The 22912-nt window shown below is 37.5% G+C and overlaps 1 protein-coding gene across 3 annotated transcripts in view; it reads left to right on the top strand.

Moving 5' to 3' along the window:
• The window catches only part of TMTC1 (transmembrane O-mannosyltransferase targeting cadherins 1), a 232797-nt gene extending 212689 nt beyond the window's left edge, over positions 1–20108 (top strand). Inside the window, exons 14-20 of one of the 3 annotated variants that reach the window (XM_033116672.1) lie at positions 1301–1403; positions 3512–3647; positions 4400–4544; positions 5712–5849; positions 7325–7447; positions 9884–9961; positions 14727–20108. In XM_033116672.1, coding sequence (XP_032972563.1) covers positions 1301–1403; positions 3512–3647; positions 4400–4544; positions 5712–5849; positions 7325–7447; positions 9884–9961; positions 14727–14867 — 864 coding nt within the window. In that variant the 3' untranslated portion in view covers positions 14868–20108. The remainder of the gene's footprint in view (positions 1–1300; positions 1404–3511; positions 3648–4399; positions 4545–5711; positions 5850–7324; positions 7448–9883; positions 9962–14726) is intronic. The other 2 variants (XM_033116674.1, XM_033116673.1) reach the window with 2 other exon arrangements.
• Positions 20109–22912: the final 2804 nt, after the last annotated feature.

The following is a 22912-nucleotide window of genomic DNA, read 5'->3' as shown; positions in this document are numbered from 1 at the left end:
TATGGATTTATTGTTCAAATAAGTGAAATTTGCCAAATTCAAACCACATTTTATCCCCAAAATGGTATTTAATGTGTGGCTTGAAAGAGATGGCATTGGTCATTCTACAGAGGTAAAATCTACTTTGCTTTTCTGGGTGAGATCAGATGTAGGCTTCTTGGCTTATTGCTCAGCACTCAGAACATTTTTATTCACAAGCTAAGGTGTCATGTCTGAGAAAACCGATGCTGTGAATTCCCTTTTCATTTGTCTGGTTGAATGCTTAGTACAAGTTACTTGTGATAAAATTATGGACAATGTCCATGCTCGAGCATATTAAAGGAAAATTTGTGATGTGTTTTATGCAATATAATTTCCATTCACCTGACCTTCACCGCAGTCCCAGGAAACTGTGAAATTGTTTACTTGTGAGTAATTGTTAGAACGTGGGTAGCTTTGATTCATTAATTAGGTGTTACTCTTCATATTGTACAGTATATGGGACACGACAATCTCAGACGGTTATGACAAACGTACCCAAAAGCAAATTCAGAACTATTAAAGGTGTGTTAACGTGAATATTTAGAGGAGTAGAAGACCAGAGCAATTAGAAAATGATCCATTGAAGATGTGGCAGTTGATCTGTGCCTTGCCACAGAGCTAGGAGCTGGAGGTGAGCCTTTGAGGAGACATATATTCCTGTTGGAGGGAACACATCAGAGATGGAAAGCTCAGGTTGGATATGGGAAGTGGCAAAAAGTTTGGAGGGCTATAGAAATATTTCAAGTACGAAAGAATAAGGCAAAGCCGTCCCGTAATCTGCATCAGCCTCCCTTCCCTCCCCCCAAAAGCTCCCCAAATAAACCATGCAGTGTAAGTAAAAGAGAATGCTGCTTCTGCACATGCAGCTGTACGACAAGTATCCCAGGCCACCCTGTCTCCCAGGCAGACCGTCACCTGGGAAGATATTCCTGTATAGATGGATCACCCATTTTCATCCAGAGAATTACTGGGTGGAAAGCATCGTTCAGACAACCATTTTGAGCTGTTCTCCCCCAACTATAGGACAAATCCTTCCAGACATAGCTTCTTAGTAAACATCAACTGTTTGCCCTGAAGGAAATAAACACAAATATGAATTGTAGGTATGTGTGCAGTTACCACTGACTTTAATTCAGACAGAGTATGTAGTGTTTGATGTCAGTGCCTATTTCATAGTAGACGCTCAGTAAATTATTTTCTGCTTTTCCCATTTCTGCCATTCAGTTTACTGTTAATTTTCAAAACTTTCTCATTTACTTTTCTTTATTCTCTTTTAAAGGAGAGATTTAAGGAAGCTGAGGAAATATACCAGGCTGGAATAAAGAATTGTCCAGACAGCTCAGACTTACATAACAACTATGGAGTTTTCTTAGTTGATACTGGTAAGTGAAATGGAAGAGAGCCTGTTCTGTTGAGATTAGATAATACTTCCTCTCTGTCTTTCACTCTCAAGCAGAATGGCAACCACCCAAATAATTCCTCAGAGGTAAAATTCACAAGGCTTGGCAGGACCCTCACACTATTGACAGTCACGTTTGACCACGGGGCTGTCATTTCTTTACATCTTGAGGCTCCGGTCAGTAAAATCTACCCAGTTCTTATGAGGATATCGCTAAGGAAAACTCCCCAGGTGGCAGGAGGTTGCCTTGATGATTTAATAAGTAGCAGTCTTCTCTGAGTATCATTTAGACAAGCTTATAAATCTGCGGTAATGAAATGTTCCTCTGCAAGGACGCACAACCTGCCTCTAGTTCACTGGCAGATGGCAAGTACTTTCTACAACTGATAAAAAAAAAAAAAAAAAAAGCCCTCAGGATTGTTTTATTGTTCCTTACATGATATACACTACAGAAACTGTATTATAATTGTTACAGTATTCTTATACAGCAATGCCAAGTAAAATACATTTACTCCATCTTATTTAATGCAAAACTTGACCGAGCGGGGATTCTGTCTTCTTTATGACTTGTGCCCCATGTGCTGTTGGCATGTTACGAACACTTATAAAGAATAAAAAGATATTTGAATTTAATGCAAAAAGCACCACTTTGTTCTCGTTGACTATTACACTACCTGCTCTGCAGTAAAATTAATTTTAATTATTCCATCAATATGAAGTACTTGCAAGGGTCTTTATTTTCCGGGAAATGGGAAGTTCTTCTGTTTTATAGAACATACATTTATATTCTGATTCACTTAAGAAACATGGCTTATTTTGGCATGTAAAATTGTTTTGTAGTGCCACCTGCTGGTTCATTAGCAATGTAATGGTAAATTCGGCATCATAGAGATGTGAAAACCAGAAGAGACCTCCTGTGGCCTGGTCTAATCCTCTTCCTTCTACTTCAACAGCAAAAAAGTAACACCCTAATCCCCGCCCCTAATAAACCTCGCTGACCACGATATATATCTGCCCACCACTTCCTTTGTATTCGTGTGTTCATACTGGTGAAATTCTCCTCATCACCCGTAACCTTTTCCCGGATCTATACGTACCTAGAGGCATTTTGGCCTCTCCTAGTCAAACTTGCATTCAAAGAAGGCGCACGCGTGAAGAGGTCTGTGTAGGCAAGAACATTCCACTCCAGATAGGATTTCAGACCCTTCTGCAGTTTAGTCACTTAGGTAGAATTTCACCAGGCAACTTCTTTGGGGAACCTTATCTGACTAAAGAGACTTGATTCCTGTTTAGGCCTTGACTCTCACTTGCCCTGGAATTTTTGTCACGTCTCTTCATGTCTTTGCACTTTAGTGTCTCTATCTGTAAAGTGATAATTTTGTTTGTTTTAAAATATTTCTTAAATTCCAAGAGGCAGCTTGAAATTTAAAATAAAAAATACCTGCAAGAATCATATAATATCACTTCATTAGAGTGTTTCAAAATACACAATGCATTGCATAAATGCAAGGCAGTATTATTATTATTATTATTATTAATTATTATTATTAAAGTCCCATTAAGTAAATACCATTTAAACAAATGTGTATGACTTAAAAAGGTTTTCAAGATACAGCTGACACATACTTATTTAAAGCAGTGCCTCACTTACTATGTTGTGGTATAGTAACTGAGACAGACTCTCAGAAATTGCTTTTTTTTGTATCATAGCCTATTCTGTTTTATTTTTTGTATAATGAGAAGCAACAATATTTTGTGTAAGTAAAACTGACTGATAATCTCAAAATATCATATCAGCTAGTGCAATGGCCAGAAAACACTTTTACTGAAATAATATATATAATAAAAGAAATAGGCTTTAGTTGCTATTGCTTGTTTTCATTAACGTCTTTGGAAATGGGAATACATAGAGAAATGGTGCAAAGTTAGGCAGTGACAAGAAGAAGCCAAAATGCAAGGTAACTTACAAACTGAATAATTGATGGCGTGACTCTGTAAGACGAAGAATATACATCAGAAGAGAAAGGAAAGACCTTGTGTATTTTATGAGTGAGGCATGTTCTGCTCTTCCCAACCCACCGCTGGTTACAGGCTCTCCAGAGAAGGCAGTGGCCCATTACCAACAGGCCATCAAACTTAGCCCAAGTCATCACGTAGCCATGGTGAACCTGGGGAGACTCTACAGATCTCTGGGAGACAACAGTGTGGCTGAAGAATGGTATAAACGGTAAAGTTGTTTTTCTTTACTTTGTAAGTTGCCCAGAGACCTCTGCAATTCCCCATCATTTTTAAATTTTTTTAATATAGTTGACATACAATATTATATTAGTTTCAGGTGTGCAACATGGTGATTCTACATTGACATACCTCACGATGTGATCACCATGTCTAGTAACCATCTAATAGTTATTATGCTATTATTGACTATATCATCAAATTTTTAGTTAATTGGAACAGACATACTCTCAGAACACTAGTAAATGTTGTCAATGCAGGCAGTACAGACTCTCATCTCCAAAGAGAACAATGCAACACTGTGAATGGTGTCCCCATTAATTACGTTTTTTGCCTGGTGGTTAGAACATGGTGCTAAACCAAGGTTGAAATTTATTCCCACTTGAACTAGTCCACTGTTTTCTGAAGTTATGGACTGCAACCCAAACCACAAATAGCAGTTTTCAAAGTGGATATAGATAAAATACTGTACATACATTAAAACGAGTCTATCGCCATTCACGGAAAAGATCCTTGGGGCTCAGTTTCCATATTAGTTGGTCACTAGAAAATTCTTACAGTCAGAGGGTGACACCATGATCTTTTTTTTTTTTTTTTTTGTCAACATTCTTCTTGATATAAAAACAAAGACCACATTGGAGCAAAGTATCAAGTCTGGACACTGGCATCCCTTCCTCTACGTTTTAACCTTTGGAAATGTACCTCTTAGAAGAAAAGTTTTAACTCATGTTTCTCAAAACTCAGCGCCCTGCAGGTGACACGCAAAGCTGAGATATTATCACCCTTGGGAGCACTGTATTACAACACTGGCCGCTATGATGAGGCTCTGCAGGTTTACCGAGAAGCTGCCGCACTTCAGCCTTCTCAAAGGGAACTCCGCCTGGCACTGGTGAGTAGGTGGACTAAGAAAATGAAGCTGGAAATGAATGCACAACATGCGGTACAGGGAGCAGTAGGCAGGAAGCCTCAGAACGGGAACTGGAATGAGATAATATATCCATTTACGAATATTCATATAACCAATGTTAGAGCTCTTCACAAAAGACATGGGTGCTAAAAATACTTTTACGGGTTTGTTTTGAAATAATTTCAAGCTCACAAAAATTTGCGAGTATACTAAATAACTCCCATATACACCCTTTCATCCATATGGATCAGTTTTTAGCATTTTTATGCATTTGTTTATCATCCCGTCATGTATGTATGTTTGTGTGTATGTAAATATATGTATATAAAGAGGGTGCCAAAAAATAAATACACATTTTAAGAAAGGAAAACTGTATTAAAATTGTAGTATTCAATATACTGATAACAAAAGATGAATACAAGTCACGTGTGACTTCTGCAATTACAAAAGGTGCACAAAGTGGTTACCATCAGCATCCAGACACTTCTGATTACAGTGAACTACTGCTTGAGCAATGGTGACCAAAGTGTTGAGTACATTTTTTTGGCACCCCCGGTATGTGCATGTTTAGGCATGTATGGGTGTGCATATACATTTTAATACATGTTGCTTTTTCCTGAGCCATGTGAGAATTATAGGTCTCATACCTTTTATTTCCAAATACTTCAGCTATAGTTCCTAAGAACAAGGACATTCTGTAACATAACCACAGTATAGTTATCAAATGCAAGACAATAATAATTTTTTATTTTAATTTTTGGGTCATTACTCTTCCTTTTCCTTAGATTTGCAATAAATCAAACTTATTACAAACAGCATTCTGTTCAAACCATGGGAAACCATTTCTCTTTTGACATATTTAGTCAATTTTTTAGAAAAGGCAGTCATTTCATTGGCTATCTTTGATGCTCCTGCCATTCATGCAGAAATGCATGCACGTACCTAAATAAAGAAAGCAAGAAACAAAAGGCAAAAAAAAAAAAAAAATGAAAGCATATAAGCTGTGGTAATTCAGTGCTCTCTGTGAGTCACAAATAGATGCTGAGCACTTTTGTCCGAGATGTTGCCTGAATGCCTCTCCTCAGGGATGCTTTATTTGATAGAGAAATAACAAAGTGTCTTCTAAGCCAAGTCTGTGTGGTTTTGCAGGCTCAGGTTTTGGCCATGATGGGTCAGACAAAAGAAGCTGAAAAGATGACCAATCACATTGTGTCAGAGGAGACTGGGTGCCTTGAATGCTATCGGCTGTTGTCAGCCATCTACAGCAAGCAGGAGCTCCACGACAAGGTAGAGAGGACACTGTTTGGAGTTTGGATTCGTGGGCAGAAAATGGGCTGTGCCTAAGTGGCTCTCCAGTCTGCCCAGTTACAAGGCTGGCAGTATTGAATATCGTCATTTTGCATATGTTATCTTATGGGTACCTTAAGATAAGATACCCCCTTGACTCCTAAGTGGTCCCCTTGAAATAATATTTTCTTGGCTCATCCTTGGTTTGAAGATTTTATGTGGTATTATCTCAGTTTGTTTTCAGATAACTCTATAAAGACTGACATTTGTATGTGTTATCATTTTCCATGTTCTTCCAAATATATTGTTTATAGAATCCCCATAACAAGCCTGTAAGGCGGGTCAGTGACCCTGTGTGGCAACTGTTATTGTTTCTCCCCATTTGAAAAGTCACATAACCAGTAAATTCATGAACTGGCTCAACAAAATACCGGGGGTGCCAAAAAAACGTATACACATGACTTGTATTCATCTTTTGTTATTGGTATATACTGAGTATTGCAATTCTAATATAGTTATTTCCTTTCTTAAAATGTGTATATATATTTTGGGCACCCTCTGGTTAGATGCTGGCTATATGCCAGACACTGTGATAGGTACCAGGAATAAAATGGTACAAGACACCCCAAAAAGTCATTGCGCTTGTCCACAGAGCTGACAGGAGAAGAGGAGACAGAGATTAAACAAGTCATCACAAAAGCAATGTAGATTATATCTGTGCTCAGTGATGTCCTGAAGAGGAACGTTGTCTCCAACAAGGATATAATCGAGAGACTTCTGTGGCCTACAGAGTGATGTGACAGTGAGGACAGAGTGATGAATAGGAGTTATTAGTCAAACAGGGACAGTGAAGAGAGTGCCAGGCAAGAGAAAGCACGTGCAAAGGCCCTGTGGCAACAGTGAGTGGCCTTTCTGAGGGATGGGTGTGAGGGAGCAGGCTGCACTATGGGATGCAGCTGCAAAGATTGCTGGGGAGTAACCCCCAAGACTTGGGACCAGGACAGAGTCTCTCCTTATCCTGGGAGAAGCTTTAGGGTTTTAAGGAGAAGGGCAATATTATCAGATTTGTGGTTTGACAGGAGGATCTTGGGCTGCAGGGGTGGGGCGGTGGGTGCTCGGGGCAGAGTGGGCACCAGGACCTAAGAGGAGGCTGTTGGAGGGGCCAGACTAAGATGTGCTCAGGGCAAGACATTCAGCCCTAGATTTTGTTTTCTTTCCACTGGGTTATAAAACTTCCCTTTAGAGTGATCAGGGAGATTTCAGTGTCAATATAAATGGGAAGCCTGGAGTAAAGGGAAATTATTTTGTTAGGCCTACATTATTTCTCAATGAAAACATCAGAAAGAATGAAGAATGTGTTTTGATTGTCACTCACCACACCAGCTAATACATAAGAACAAAAAGTATAAATTTTGTCATTTAAATTAGGTTTTTTTTTAGTCTGTATTTATTGTCTTAATTTCCAACCTGTGCAGGCACTTGATGCTATAGACAAGGCTCTCCAGCTGAAGCCAAAGGACCCAAAAGTCGTATCTGAACTTTTTTTCACAAAAGGCAACCAGCTAAGGGAGCAGAACCTTCTGGACAAAGCTTTTGAGGTACAAACACAATAACATTAAATCCGTATGTTATTAAATCCAATGTTATTAAATCCATAGATTAAAATTAATATTCCCTCAATCTTTAATGAAGCATATACTGTAAAATCTAAACTCATTAGCATGTTTGTGAATTTTCTAATTAATTGACATGATGTTATGTGTTTATTTTTTATAATTGAGCCTCTGGCTTTTGACTATTCAGAGTTCTGCAGTATTTCCACATCGTTTTCTGAATTATCACCTTTAACTTGATCTTTGAAGCATTCCACGTTTTGCCTGCAAACTACTTTCTCTTCTCTCCCTCTCTTGCTTTCTTTCTCTCTGTGTCTTCAATAAGCTTCTATACCAGCTGCACTAGTGCCTGAATAGCTTTGGGCATTTCTACACCCTCCCCTTGTAACACGCTCTCCACCGCCACCCCAAACCCTCTGCAGATTCCCGCTCATCTACCAACACGTAGCCTGTGTCCTCCTCCCTCTGTACCATCCTTTTCCCCAGTGACTTTGTTTCCTCTGAACTCTTAAAACACCGTCTCTAACAGTCGTTTGAAAGGATTGCATATTATAACGTATTCTTACCCAACCCCCACACATGTATGTAGGTAGTTTAGCTCCCCAGTTAGATTGGACTTTTTCTTGTAGAGAGGGCAATGCTATGTTCTAAAACATAGTATGTTGCATCTTTTAGGTGTCCAGTATCTACTGCTTTGGAATACAATTGATACACGATTTGAAATAAAAAAGACATTTACAAACATAGATAGAAATACTACAGAAGTACCATACATTTTCTTTGTGCCTGGTAAAGCCACGAGTTAGAATTAATGAAGTAAAAAAATTTACACTAAATATATCATGGGAAAGTCAAATTTCAAATGATGTAATTGTTTTTGAAAATAAACAGTGAGTGGCCTTTAAAATATTATAAGAAAACACATGTAAAGGAATTCAGAAAACCTAATCTGATGTGAACCCTTAAAACAGAAGTGGTGGCATATTTGAGGCAAAAATTGTGCATTTTTCTCTGCGTTGTGCACATTTTCAATGCTATTAACATGACAGTTTAATGATTAAGTAATCATTTAAATATGAATATTTATATGGGATCTATATGTATCTGTATCTTACATATTGTACTGAAAACAAAAGTATGTTCTAGTTGCTTGGCCAGTGGATCAAATCATCATCATAGAGTAGCTAGATTGATGAAGAGTAGATGTAGGGCCACTGACTAGTAAGAGCAGCTAACACGTGTTAGCACCTTTATATTATTCCCATGTATTAAGTAATGTGATCTAAACAACACTCATGTAAGAAAGACATGGTCATTGTCTCCATTTCTAGTTGAATAAATTGAGACTCAAAGGTTGTGTAACTTGCTCAAGGTCACATAGAGGATAAGAAATGGAATGAGGATTTGACTCTACATCCCATCTACACTGCGTCTCATCTCTGCTGATAAAAATGAAGACATACTCCTCAGCTTTATTTTAGCAGCTTTTTAAAATCATATAGTTTTTTTTCAACATGGTCTTTCTTCTAAAACTGAAATAAGAGGAGGGATGAACAGATTCTCATTACTTTATAGATCTGTTCCGTTGAATTCTTGCTAGTGAAGACAGCAAGGAGCATTAAACTAGACACACACATACTTATACTTAGCTTTGTAGTTGAATGCTTTGTAAAGGCAAGACCGGGAGCCTTTAGTTTTATTTAAGGTGACCACTCTTAAAACCAAGACTCAGTGGTGAGCTTGCCTTTGATGCAAAACAGCATGCAAAATATAAACAACATACCTCACAGATATTATATTTAATGGAATGCATGTTATTCAGGGGGAAAAAAAGTATTTGAGGGTTAGGTAATTTTCTTCAAACACTGAAGACCTTTCCTATGGCAGAAGAAAAAGGAAAGCTTTCTAATGATTAAAAGTATCCTCTAATCAAATAGATGTCTTTAAACAAGTGATGAGCACCCCGTCACTGCACGACTTTAAGCATAGGCTGAATAACCAACTCAGAGATACTGTGAAAGGGGCTACTGCAGTGGGCTTACGCCATTTAGGAAACTAAGATGCTGTGATTATAAAAAATTTTCCTTACAAACTCCATTTATAGTGAAAAAGGCCAAAAAGCACCATTTTCTTGCAGATCAAGGCCAGTGGGAAATGATGCACTATAATAGAAATTACCCGGATTCCCTGCAGGCATCTACAGTCTCTTTGAGTCCAAACGTTAGCTCTGCAAGAAAATTACACATTTCAGTTTCCTCCACCTTACGATTATCAACTTTATAAAATAGTAGTGAACTGGAAGTGGCATTCATTTTCTGAACTATTTAAATTTTCGCATATGAAGAAAGTGGTTTCTACAATTATGTAGTGTTAAAGACGGGTTCTCGTTTCCTGACCTGAAGATATTTCTTCTGTATTTAGAGTTATAAAGCAGCCGTGGAACTAAATCCAGATCAAGCACAGGCCTGGATGAATATGGGTGGAATCGAACACATCAAGGTAGGAGAATAATTCACTTCCAATCGAACTGAGTTTTTCCCTTTGTGTTTTCTCTTTTCTGTTTTTCTTCTCTCTTAAAAGATTGAGAAACTATTATTAAGTTCCTTTTGGAATTATTTGAATACGAAACACAGAGTTGTTTAAAAGCAAAATTAGCACCATTTATGTTCACTTTGTATTATCTAGACATTTAATATCATGAAGCCATTTAAAAATAAATCCATATAAATATTGTAATAACTATGTATGGTGTCAGATGGGTGCTAGATTTTTGGGGGGTAGTAGGAGACGGTTGAGGGACAGGGTGAAAAAAAAAGAAAAAATGGACAAGAATAAATAAACAAACAAATAGATCTATATAAATTAGATTCCATGATTTTATTTGTCATAAAGAAAATCATGTGTACTTAAGAGAAATATCATCACAGAGCAGATAAAATCTGCTTATGTGAACTAAAGCCTTGTTGGAGTTTAGTGTAGCTTATTTTCCTGCAGTTTAACTTGCTGTCAAGAGAAAGCGTTACTTTAAATACCACTTTACTATTTCTTATACCTAATGTATCTTGTATTCCCTAACCTTTTACTGAAAAACACGTTTGCTTGTTTGTGTCTGTTTTGTTTTTTCAAAAGAAAAAGCTAACTTTAGGTGAATTATTGAAAATGACCCTTGGGGCAACTATTATCTACAACTAATGAAGTCAGAGATTCACTGTCATTCATTTCTTCACCCGTTCATTTGACAAGCATTTATAGAGAATATCCTATGTGCCAGGTACTCCTCTAGGCACTGGGAATATAGCAGTGAACAAATAAGCCCAAAATTCCTGTCCTCATAGAGCTAACATTCTCGTAGGGAGAGACAGGCAATAAACAAACAAACAAACAAACAAGCAAGCAAGCAAGCAAGCATATACATACATGCATATATACACGTAAAGTACATCAGATGGTAATAAGAGCTATGGAGAAAAAAAACAGAGAAAGAAAATACGAGTGTCGGGGTGAGGGCTAAAATGTTAAATTAAGGTGGTTAGGGAAAGCCTCAGTTAATAAGTGATATTTGAGCAGAGACCTGAAGAGAGGAAGCCATGTGGCAAAATAGGGAATGCGTATGTGCAAAGGTCCTGAGGTGCAAGTGCGGGTGCTGTGTTTGGAGACTAGGGTGGAGGCAAGTGAAAGAAAAATGGTAGAAAGTTGGGGTTAGAGATGTCACAGGGCCAGATCGATCATGCAGAGCCTTGAAGGGGACTGCAGAGTCTTTGACTTTTATGCCAAATGAGTTGGGGTCCTTGGAGGCCTTTGAGCCGAGAAATGCCACGGTATGACATGTTTTTAAAGGATCACTCTTCTTTAGCGAACTTATTTTCAGACATATATCAGTCTTTACCCTGATAAAATGCAACATGGTGATTAGAATTTAAACAGAGGCCTACTAGGGTTTACTATTAAGAGGAAACTGGTCACTTTCATAAACACAAAAAAAACAAAAAGGTGATCCTTGACTGTAGAGAAGGGAGGGGACAATGGGAGAGTTACTTTGAAACCATTACCCTTAATCCCTTAATCTAACAAAGGAACATAGATGGTGAATCCAAGTATGACATTTATCAGGAGCGAATAACCAGAGCTCTGATCCTAATGATATTCTAGGGTGTCAAAGAAGGAGTTTACTTTTAAAATAGTAACATTATAATTTTAAATACTTTAATAGTATATTAAATGGTTACATTTTCAAGTAATATACTCAATATGTTTTTAGATGGAGTGAACCTGCGTTTAAAGCCATGAGTGCAATTGTTAATTAGAAAAAGTAAAATAAATATGCTCAAGAGTGTCGAAAATGTCTGTAAATACAGAGAAAATAGTGCATTTATTGTCCTCTTTCAGATTAACAAGTGAGCACATTACTGTAAATTTAGTGGTACTTCCCCTTGACAAGATGTCTGGAAAGTGAACAAGGATCTATTGCGTGTTTTATTTTAAAGTGTAAGAAACACACTGTTAAAAACAATCAGTATATATTGTTTTTTTATCTCTGTTGACATCACATATTAAGTTAAACAATACAAAATTGTCACGTTTGTAGTTTTAGAATGGTCTAATATCAATGAATCATATGATGTAATCCAACATACATATATAGACCAGGCATATGGCTTGGATGTGTTCATTTTTTATTTATTTATTTAAGTATAGTTGGTGTACAGTATTATATTAGTTTCAGGTGTATGATATACTGATGTGACATTTATATACCTTAACAATGTGATCATCATGTCTGGTAACTATCTGTCACTGTACAAAGTGATCGCAATATTATTGACGACATTCCCGGTGGATGTAGTCATTTTGATGTCACCATTAGGATACGAGATTATCATTATGAGGCCTTCAAGACCAGTCATCCACTTTCTGTGTCTTTTTCATTGCCAGGTAGTGTGTGCATCAGGCAGTGTTATCCTATTCCTGAGCCTCACTCCTTACCTGAGGCTGGGTGAAGCTTAGGAAGGACTGAGGGCTATAGTAAGGGTGAGAGCTGGAATAAGGCTTTGCAAGGAGGTGACACAGAGAGATGGGTGGAAGGGAGTTGTCTCTTACTCATACTATTTGGTAATAAAAGACGATATTTTTTATAAAGTTGTATATAGGATAAAATGGATGGACCAAAAACACAGCAATGCATTCTTTATAATCAAAGAGTTGTATCAACTGGGCCATATCACAAAGTACTATTTTTAATACTGCCTTATGACATTGGTGCATTTTCTAGAATAGCACTGTCCAATAGAACTTTCTGTGATGCTGGAAATGTTCTATGTCTGTACTGTCCAAGGCACTAGCCACTAGCCAGCCACATGTGACTGTTGAGTATTTGAAATGTGGTAGGTGCAACTGAGTGACCAAATCCTTAATTCATCATAATTAATTTAAACTTGAATGGCCACATATAACCAGTGGCTGTCATACTTGACAGAACATTTCTAAAAATTGGATAATTCAAATTCCCTGCCTAGCATCTACAAATAGGGTACGTTGCATTAAATGATATAACTTGTTTCTTAAAATAAAGCTTCCAGTTTAATCAAGAAAAGGACAATTTGAGGGAGAGAAAATAACTCACTGGTTAAACTTTGTATGAAAGGAGAGCGAAAGCTGGTGATTAGAGAGATGCTGAAGCACCAGGCTGAAGCCTAAATTGAGAGAAACCTCTTGGAAGAACAATTTCAAAATCAACTGCAATGGAAACATATTTTGAGAGCACTTTAAGAGCCGCAATATTCAGTTGTCTGCCTGTATGTGCTCAGCTTAATAAACGTCAGAAGACACTTGGAAGATAAATGCTTGAGTTGAAACTAATAATAATTGAATGTAGCAAATCCAGGTTCTCACTTGTTCAGAATTATGTTTAGCCTCTTATCAGAGGCAAGGTTAATAATGAGAAACATCTTCATTTGTGCACATGCCAGAGCCTGGATTCCCAATGAACAATTTCCTCCTCTGTCATTCCCACTTTCCTTTTCCCCGATACGACAAGTGAAATGCCGATATGACAGGTCAATGCTACAAGAAACAGACAGTGTTTACACAGAGCCTGGATAGTCACTTAATACTAACGATAATGATAGTATCAGGTTGAGTTTCATTCTGTGTCAAGTAGTGACTAAGCTCTTGACACATATTATTATAACTCATTTGGAAGATAGTTTCTATTAGTTGCTTTTGCTACATAGTACTTTTACTCCAAAAGATACTGTTAGAAATTGTGATGGAAATTCAGAAAGTAACCAGTTTTCATGCACTTGGAACTGCAACTAAGAATAAAGTAGAGCGAAGTCACCTATTTTTGGAATGGAGATCTCTGACAATCTTATTTCTGAGACTTGGCAATATACAGATCTGAAAGAGGGTAGACCACATAAGGAACGTAAGACTTTCAGTATCAGAAAGGGGCCAGAAAAAGTTAATAATTGTGACTAATTTGCCAGGGACCATCTGGGACCAGGTGTTTGTGGTTGCCATTTAGGGAGGTATTGAAAAAATCAGATGGGGGACAACAGAGGATAGAGACAGGTGTTTTTAGCAGGCCAGGAGTGCTGCCTTGCGCTTTAAAAGTATCCAGCAGGTACATATTGTCAGACACCTTGAGGAATGGATAAATTTGACTCCATGTTCTTATTCTTTTCATTTTATAAAAACTTACATTTGCATTAATTAATAGCCTGTATTAGGCAAACATTGCTTTTCTATTTTAAGTTGAAGATTAAAATAACTCCTACCACTAAGGAGGTATTGTGGATTCCTAAACTATTTACTTTTTAATCATTACTCTTAGAGTTTCAAAAACATTTCCCTACACCTTTCTCTCTCTCTCTCTCTCTCTCTCTCTCTCTCTCTCTCTCTCTCTCTCTCTCTCTCTCTCTCCTGCCATGGCTCTATTTGATTACAAAGGAATAGTGCTAACCCTGTGAGAACACTATGAAATGATAGCCTCACACCCTACTTTAGTAGAATTGAAAATCTGTTTTCTGCCATTTCACCTTATAGTATAACTCTTACCCTTTACATTCTCCAGCTGGTCTGGTCCTTTAATGGGTTCTCCAAAAGTACAAACAGATAAGGATAAAATTACACATGCAGGCAGGGTTTCCTTATGAGGATATTAATGTTAAACTGGACGAGACAGTCTGTTTCCTAGTCTCCCCCTTCTCCAACAGTGTGTTCTGATGGATCAGAATATAATTATTCTGTTCCTTTTTCTCCATAGGGAAACTATGTGTCTGCAAGAGCTTATTATGAGAGAGCCTTACAGCTGGTTCCAGACAGCAAACTGCTGCAGGAAAATCTCGCCAAGTTGGATCGCCTAGAAAAACGATTACAAGAAGTTCGAGAAAAGGATCAAACGTAGCAGCTTTTGACCTAATCTTGAGGATGATGCTGGTGCCTCTAGAAGAGGAAGAAGTGATATACAGCCATTGCTTTCACAATCAGTGAAGCTTTCCCAGTTCAGGCGGGCACATTCGGGGACACCTGCTGGTAACCCTGTGCATGAGGGACTTGCATTTCCATAAAAAAAGACAAAAGAGCAAGCAAGAGCGAGGAGGTCTAAGCGGGAAGGAAAAAAAAGAAATACTACACATTTTACAGATTTCTTTTGGCTTTAACTCCAGATTTCCCTTCATATATTTCTCTGCTTTTGCAACCCAGAGATCTGATGCTATTTCTTAGTTTAGACTTTTATGTCCCAGAAATACAGAAGTTGGAAATGCTATGAAGGCAGAGAGAACATTGCTTCTTAATGAGATGAGATATTTCAAAGATGATAAATCCTCTGAGATAAGCCATTTGGGAAATTTTACCAAGAGGTGGCTCATTTAATGCTCTAGAACCAGAAAGGAGTATGCACTAGTTTTTGTAGAACCTTCCAGAATGTGTGGGGAAAAGGGCTATTGTTAAGTGAGCTTGATCTAATGTTCCCCTAAATATGTTGCTCGAGCCCTATTGAGTAATAAATCAAATCCCACTGTGATGTAAGCTTTTTCCCATTGCATCACATATCCACAAGGAAGCTTCTGGACTTGTGTGTGGATATTCTTATCCCTAGGGGGAAACCAAGGATCTTGGTACCTCTAATTCTTGATGGAAAATTTAAAATTATTTAAATTTTATTACAAGTATTACTAGAGTAGTGGTTCTGCTCTAAGTTTTCAGAAGTGCTTTCAAAATCATAAATGTTTCCGCTTCTACATACATTGTTATTTTGGTGGAGAAAAACATAGTATATTCTACATGAGAATTATTAAAGATATTAACTGAGAGAAATGTTCTACTTTATTATCTTAACACTTAGACATCATGAGATTTATTATTTTTTTGAAAACTATATTTAACCATTAAGGAATCTTTACAGCATATCACAGAAATGTTCATAGACTCTCAATGGAAAGAGAGCTTTATTGATCTGTCTTCCTAGGCTTAATGAGAATTTTGTGCTTAGAATATGACTGACGGAAACCCAGAACTCTTGGTTCTGTATATGTAATTTTGGAGATTTCATGGAGAATGCTCAAAAAATCTAGGAACAAAGTCTAAATTCATAATTTAAAAAATATATATATTTATATTTAATAATAAGGAAGGCAAAGTTCAGCTTACAATTTGACATTTGCTTTTTAGTGTTATTTATTTTATAACTTATGAAATATTTAATATATATGTATATATATACACACACCGTTTTTTTCTTTGTACATAGTAGTTTTAATAGCAGCTTTCAAACCCGATCATACAAAAATTATATATCTAAATTACAAAGTCGTTTCATTTTAACAGCTCCTTTAAAAAGTTGTATTGATTATTCACCTGCCTAAGTTAAAGAAATTGGGGATTAGCCTTCAGTGATTGGGTGGTATTGTATTTTGGTATAGATTTTGAAATTGGAGCATCTGATTTTCATTTGGTCATCATTATAATAATTAAAAAAAAGGAAAGCCCACTCTGGGCAGTGCTGCTCATGGTGCTGAGGCAGGTTCCATGGAGAAACGTCGTCTGAAGGCACACACGTATTCCCATGCTTCGCCGGGGTGTGATAGGAAAACCTGTTTCTTTTCAAACCAATATCAGGAAACACTGCCTCGACTTGTTGGTTTTTTCGTCAAAGTAAATCTAGATAAAAGGAAGAAAAAACTTTAGAAAGAGATGATACGAGGAATATTTTAAATGCAAAGGATTACAGAATTTGCATTGCAATACATCTGTTTGTGTGCATCAATAATCCAGGGATTATAGTACCACTATGATCTTTTGTTTCTAATAGCCTTTTAATGTTGTATATCATACATTTGTCTAAAACTATATTTAAAATATTTTTCTTCCCCCCAAAATATACTTCTATAATCCTAAGGCCAAGAAACCTACTCCAGTACATTTGAATAATATACTGTGTTACATTCTACCCCCAAAATAATATGAAGCTCTAGCTAAAACCAATATCTAGGACTTTAATCACAACTTTTTAGAATGATCTGTAACCAAAACGCACACTTAGAAAGTTGGTGCAAAGGACTGAGCCCCAAATTTTGAAAGCAATTATGCCTTACTTGAAGTGCTTCTTTTAAAGGGATGAGAGTACATTTGTTGGAATAATTGAATGGCAATTACAGCTTAAAAGTCTCCAAAAGGAAAGGGTCACATGGTGTTTAGGAGACTTTTTCTGCCTTCTTTTGGGTGCTCTTCTCCTCCCCCCCACTTCATGTCTCTCTCTCTCTCTCTGGCTTATTCTGTCTGCATACCCTGGTATGTCTTTGAACATTAAAAGTTAACACTGTTGCATCAGATATTTCTGTCCTGAGTTAATACCTTCACTGAGATGCGGCCAATGAAATAATTTTCATAGATGAAATGGTGCCTATAAGAAAATAAATCACATAGTATTTTTCAGAGATATTAAGTGTATTTTGTACCGTTTTTATTCGATCTTTGTAACAGGAAATAATATGTGGTTTTCATGCTTATCAAAATAAAAACTGAGTGCCCTGGCTCGTCACAGAGACGCACCAGGTTGCCCTTAAGAAAGAAAGCCTGATTGTCCTGGGAGTTGATAGCCCCTGTGAGAGGGAATCACAGAGCTAACTTCATGGAAGTGCATTCTACACAGTCCATCGGGGTCTTGCACTGAGATGCACTTTATGTTTGGTTGAATACTCTGCTTGAAATTCTTGTTGTGCCATGTCATTTTGCTCTGGGTCCTTAAATATGTAGCAGGTCCCCAGTAGGAGGGAAGGTGGCTGTAGACAAGACAGGAGTTGCTTCAGTCTGGCTGGATACTTGATCCAGTGAGCAGAGTTTCACGGGTGACTTTTCCCCTGAGCAACGTGCGCTACTTTTTCTCAGCTGCATTTGAGTTCCACGTGCACATATCTGCCCCCACCTACTGCCAATCTTTCTAACCTGTCCTTCTGTCCTCCCTAGAACCAATTCTTCTTGCCTTCAAAATCCCCGTGAGTGGCAGTCCTTTAACATGTCCTTGGACATAGGGGCCACGAGAATGGCTTTGCAAGCTTATTTCAACCTTAAGAATTATTCAGGATTTTAAAAATGATTCAGATGTTTTCAATTTGTTAATGGCATTCATGCAACATGGTTCTGTGATGTAACACAGGTGAACTAAACCAAAGATTCAAATACCTTGGAGGAAAAGAAGTTTTATGTACATGAATCCTGATTTCAATGTGCTGCTAGGCTGAAGATCCACTGCAGGCTAACAATTTTAATGGGAGTTTATGACTTTTACAAGAGATGTTTATAATCTTTTACATTTTTTACTTTTAAATCTAGATGAAAATGATTCACAGAATTCTAAAGAATGATTTATGGCACAGTTGGTTGGTTGAGGCTATCATTCCAAGATTGACAAACAGCTGGGTTGGGTGGGGTAGTTTTGCACTTGTGGCAATTGGATTATGATCTGACCTTATATTTACAGAATTCTTTGTTCTCAAGATGGAGAGGAATAGCCTAGCCATTTGCATCTACCCAGACAAGGTGCCAGTATATAAAATTCATATTTTTTTATGACTCAGAGAAGGTGTCCATGACATAGAGTTTATGCTTCGACCCATGTCTCTCTTTCTTTGGGTTACGTGCATGTCAGCTTTTGTTAGTTATTTCTTAATTGTACTCTTTAGAATCAGTTTAAAAATTTTTTTTGCTCTGATTTGTGATGGATTTGCACCTTAGATTAATAAATTTATAGGACATTAGTAACAACATTCAAAGCCAATATAGTTATAGGGGGTTTGTTTTTAATTTTTCCGTGATTTCCATATCATATTTACTTTGATTAAATTGTATGTTGATATTTCCCAATAATAACAAAACTAATCTAAATAGCATCTGTTGACACTTTAAAAATACCTTTCAGAATTTATGTTTAGGTTGCAATTAAATAAGATAAAAGCTTACAACACCAAAAATACATAGGGAAATATTACAACTTTTTATGAGTCATCTTGAAGTTTTGGGTGTAAAAGAAAAATATGTTGAACAATTCTTCCAAAAATAGCACTTCCTCATTATTTTTTTGTTTTTAGTAGCCATGTAACTTGAGAAGAAATAAAGTAACTGCAATCAAAAGAATCGTTTATTATCAGTAAAATAAAATGGCACAACAGAATTGATGATATTCATATCTATCAATTGGCTCATATAAAAATGTTCTACTTTTATCACCAAGGATCCTTTCTGTTAAAAACTTTAGGGTATGGAACTCATAAAATTAGCGTCCTTCACAATATACAGTCATTATTAGTTTGTAAGTTTAGATCACCATTTACCCCAAACTGGAAAGAGATGTCTATACCCAGAAATACAGGAGTTCCTTCTCATTCTCAGTGGTGCACGTGTTTATGTGTGTCACATTTGGAAGGTCGTCTTGCTGGTCCTTAGGGGGGTGTACCAGTTTGGGTATCAGGAGATCTGGGTTCTCAGTCTTTCTTCTGCCATCGAGGAGCTGCCTCACCCTGGGCAAGTTACCAAATGTCTCAGTCATATTTATCGCTCGTTAAAGGATTGGTTAGTTTTATGGAAATATCAAGCTGTATGGTTCTCCTGAATCCAGATTGAAAGCCCTCTACATCTGAAGAGATACCCGATAAATGTTCCCCTTTGTTTTAGAAATTCTTAAGATAATCCACAACAACACACATACCGAACTCCCTGAGTGCTTTAACATGGCAGAGGTAACTACTCTTATTTTACAGACTGTACACATAAAAATGAGTGATTTTGTTCTGTCTTTGGGGGAAAAATATTTTTAAAAAATTTCCTCCTAAGGGATTAATCTATCTGTAGAAGCCATGGCTTGCTTTTCTAATGTGGAAATCATTTGACTTGCTGTAACTCACACACCAATCCTCCCTGTGTCGGGGGAAATGACTTGCATCATGTTCTTTGTTCATAATGCTTTTATTTCCTACTTTGATCAGTTGTATATAAGTGTACATTTTTGTTGCTTTTGCTGTGCCAGTCAGAAATATATCTCCCATAAAGTATTTCTCCCATGTAAGTCTGATTATGTATACTTTGCCTAAGTCTTTCCAAAATAAAATTTATGTAAATGTCTATTTTATATAAAATATGATGAAAGTAATTATGTCTTGTTTCAATCTTTCAAGTGCTTCGTGCTTAGTACCCATTGAAATCCATGTCACTAGTAGGTGTCAGATTTTAGAATAAAAAAGACCATCTTCCTTCCTTCTCTCATTTATTCATTCATTCATTGCATTGCCCTGTTCTGTGTGCTATGAGTCTGTTCTCTTTCCCATACCCCAAAATAACTATTTCAGTACTTACTCCAGAGCTCCTCCCACCATCGTGCTGAGTGGATGCCTTCACCTCTTCTTCACAAAGTAAATAGAAGGTAGAAAACAGGTACTCACTCAATATCCTGCACGCTACAAACTTACCTGCATCCAATTTTTGCCTCGCTCTTATTCCTGCAATGAAGTTCTTGTAGAATGAAGTTCTTCATGCCATTCCTTAACCTCTATTTCATCTTTAACTTTTTTCTTTTGCTGTCAATTCTCTTCTGTTTTAAAACATATGCAAATAACCACCATCAAAATCATTTGAAAGAAATACGCTTCCTCTATTTTTTTTCATCGCTAGCTGCTACCACATCTATTTCTGTCCTTCATAGCCAAACTGTTTGAATGCATTGTCTTCACCATTCTTTTCACCTCCATCATTCATATTCCCTTTTCATCACAATGATATCCATCCCTGCAACAAATATTCAAATGAAACCGCTCTTTCTCAAGCCACCAATTATCCCTTTAGTGCTGAATCTTAGGCCTTGTTGGAATTTGGAGTAAGTTTTATAGTTTAGACCAGTAGTTTAGCTGGGATGGAAAAACATTATTTGGCCATAATTTGCTCATTGCTCATGGGTTAGTCACCTAACTCTCCTAATTTTACAACTATCCTAGAGTTGGGGCTTCCATCAAGAGTCTTGGAAGGCCTCTAAAACCAGATCATTATTATCCTGTCCTAATGAAGACATGATAAAGGCAGGTTCCCCATATATCACAAGTCTAATCTAGTGTAGTCCAGGGCAGGGTAGTCAGCCCTTCCCTGACACCCTTCCTCTTCTAAAGGTACTCGCTTTTATAAATAAGAGAATACTTCTTTTCGGATACTTTATCATCTCCATAAATTTAACTTGTACTTAAACCGTCATCTTACTAGCAAATTTAAAACTAAATCTAACAACCTGGCTATTAGTTACTATTCAATTTACATTGAATGGCTCTTTTCCTATTTAATGAAAAGGCATTGTTTTGTTATGTCTGCAAAAGATGGGTCCTCTACATAGAAGGATGAGGTCTCACTTGAGGCTGTGAGTTTTGAACTCGGGAAGCAAATGGTACTGTGCTGTAACAGGAAACAAGACAGTGCCCAACCCCCGGAAACTTCCGGGTATAAAACAAACCAGTGAACATCCTACAAAGCTGTGGGCACCACATGCAGCAGAGTGCAAAGGGACAGCCCTGTGAGCCTCATGAGTAGGTTAGCCGTGAGCTTTAACATTGGGGGTCCAACTGTACTTGCACAGCACATGTTCATTTCTTCTTTTCTTCTCCCATTTTATTTTGTAAAAGCTTTGTAGTAGTTTGAATCTGACAACCTTTTGCTAAGAAGAAAGAGGAGTTTGAATTCATTTGGAGAGTCTGATTTTTAATTGAAGAGTAGTGTGCCCCTGGGGCCAGGGATGGCTATGCTAATCTTTGTGAGATCACTACAGTGAAAGCAAAACTCAAGGATAAGAGTGGTGAGGGCCATTGGTCCAGCAGCCACCATATCTAGAGATTTCCTGTACAGTGCTCAAGTCTGTATGTATACTGCTTTGTTTTCACAGAAGAGCTGTTCACTTTACCAAGCCCCCTTCTAGTGTCCCCTGAACACCCAAGCTTGAAACCCAGGAGTCATCTACTCAGTGAAACTGTCATCCAAGCTTTCTTTATTTGAAATAAACATTTGAAATAAAATCTTACTCCCAAGAACGGTGCTGTCCAATAGAACTATCTCCGATGACGGTGTTAGTGCACTATTCAGCGTGGTAGCTCCTAGTCACAGGTGACTCCTAAATCCTTGAAATGTAGCTAGTGTGACTGAGAAACTGAATTTTTAAATGTAATGTTAATTTTAATTTACATAACCACAAATGGCTAGTGTCCACCATGTTGGACAGTGTAGCTCTAGAGATTTCAATGTAATAAGACTTGCACACAAAAATCACAGAAACTCTTTTTAGGTTCATGAGACAAGAAAGTTTGACAAGTGTGTTCCATGTTTGGGTGCCAATCACATGCCGTAAGCTTTTCACTGAAAGGTGCCCATTCCCCTTCTGCTCTTTTCTGCAGTTATAGCGGTCATTGTCTCCAGCTGATTGTCACCTGTCTGATCCCGTACCTGCATTCCCTCCACCTTGACTGTCTGCTGTTTTCCTGTCTATCTGTCTACCACCTGCCTACCTCCCATGGTTTGTTTATGCTCCTACCTGAAGGAGCTTTTTTTTCTATTTTACACAAGAGTGAGACAGCTGGGCCTCGGGGATTGGTGTCTAGGTTATTTGATATGTAAAGTCTGACAATTAAGTTGGTGAACTCATCCTAGAAAAAGTGCTACATACCTCTTTGCTGAATATCACTACGGTCACCTTCGAAGTCCTCCCCTTGGGAAGCTATACACTGATACCAGCGCCTAGTCCACCCTTCAAAGCAATTTTGGAACTCTTTTTCTGAAATGGCCATCAGAGCTGTTGTCATATTACCCTTGATGTCCTGAATGTCATCAAAATGTCTTCCTTTCAATATTTCCTTTATCTTCCAGTAAAGAAAGAAGTCATTGGGAGCCAAATCAGGTGAGTAGGGAGGGTGTTACAATACAGTTCTT

This window comes from Rhinolophus ferrumequinum, chromosome 10 (assembly GCF_004115265.2).
Source record: "Rhinolophus ferrumequinum isolate MPI-CBG mRhiFer1 chromosome 10, mRhiFer1_v1.p, whole genome shotgun sequence".
In the NCBI taxonomy this organism is placed as follows: Eukaryota; Metazoa; Chordata; class Mammalia; order Chiroptera; family Rhinolophidae; genus Rhinolophus; species Rhinolophus ferrumequinum.
Note: the sequence above shows the minus strand (reverse complement) of the source record. Positions and strands in the feature narration are given on the sequence as shown.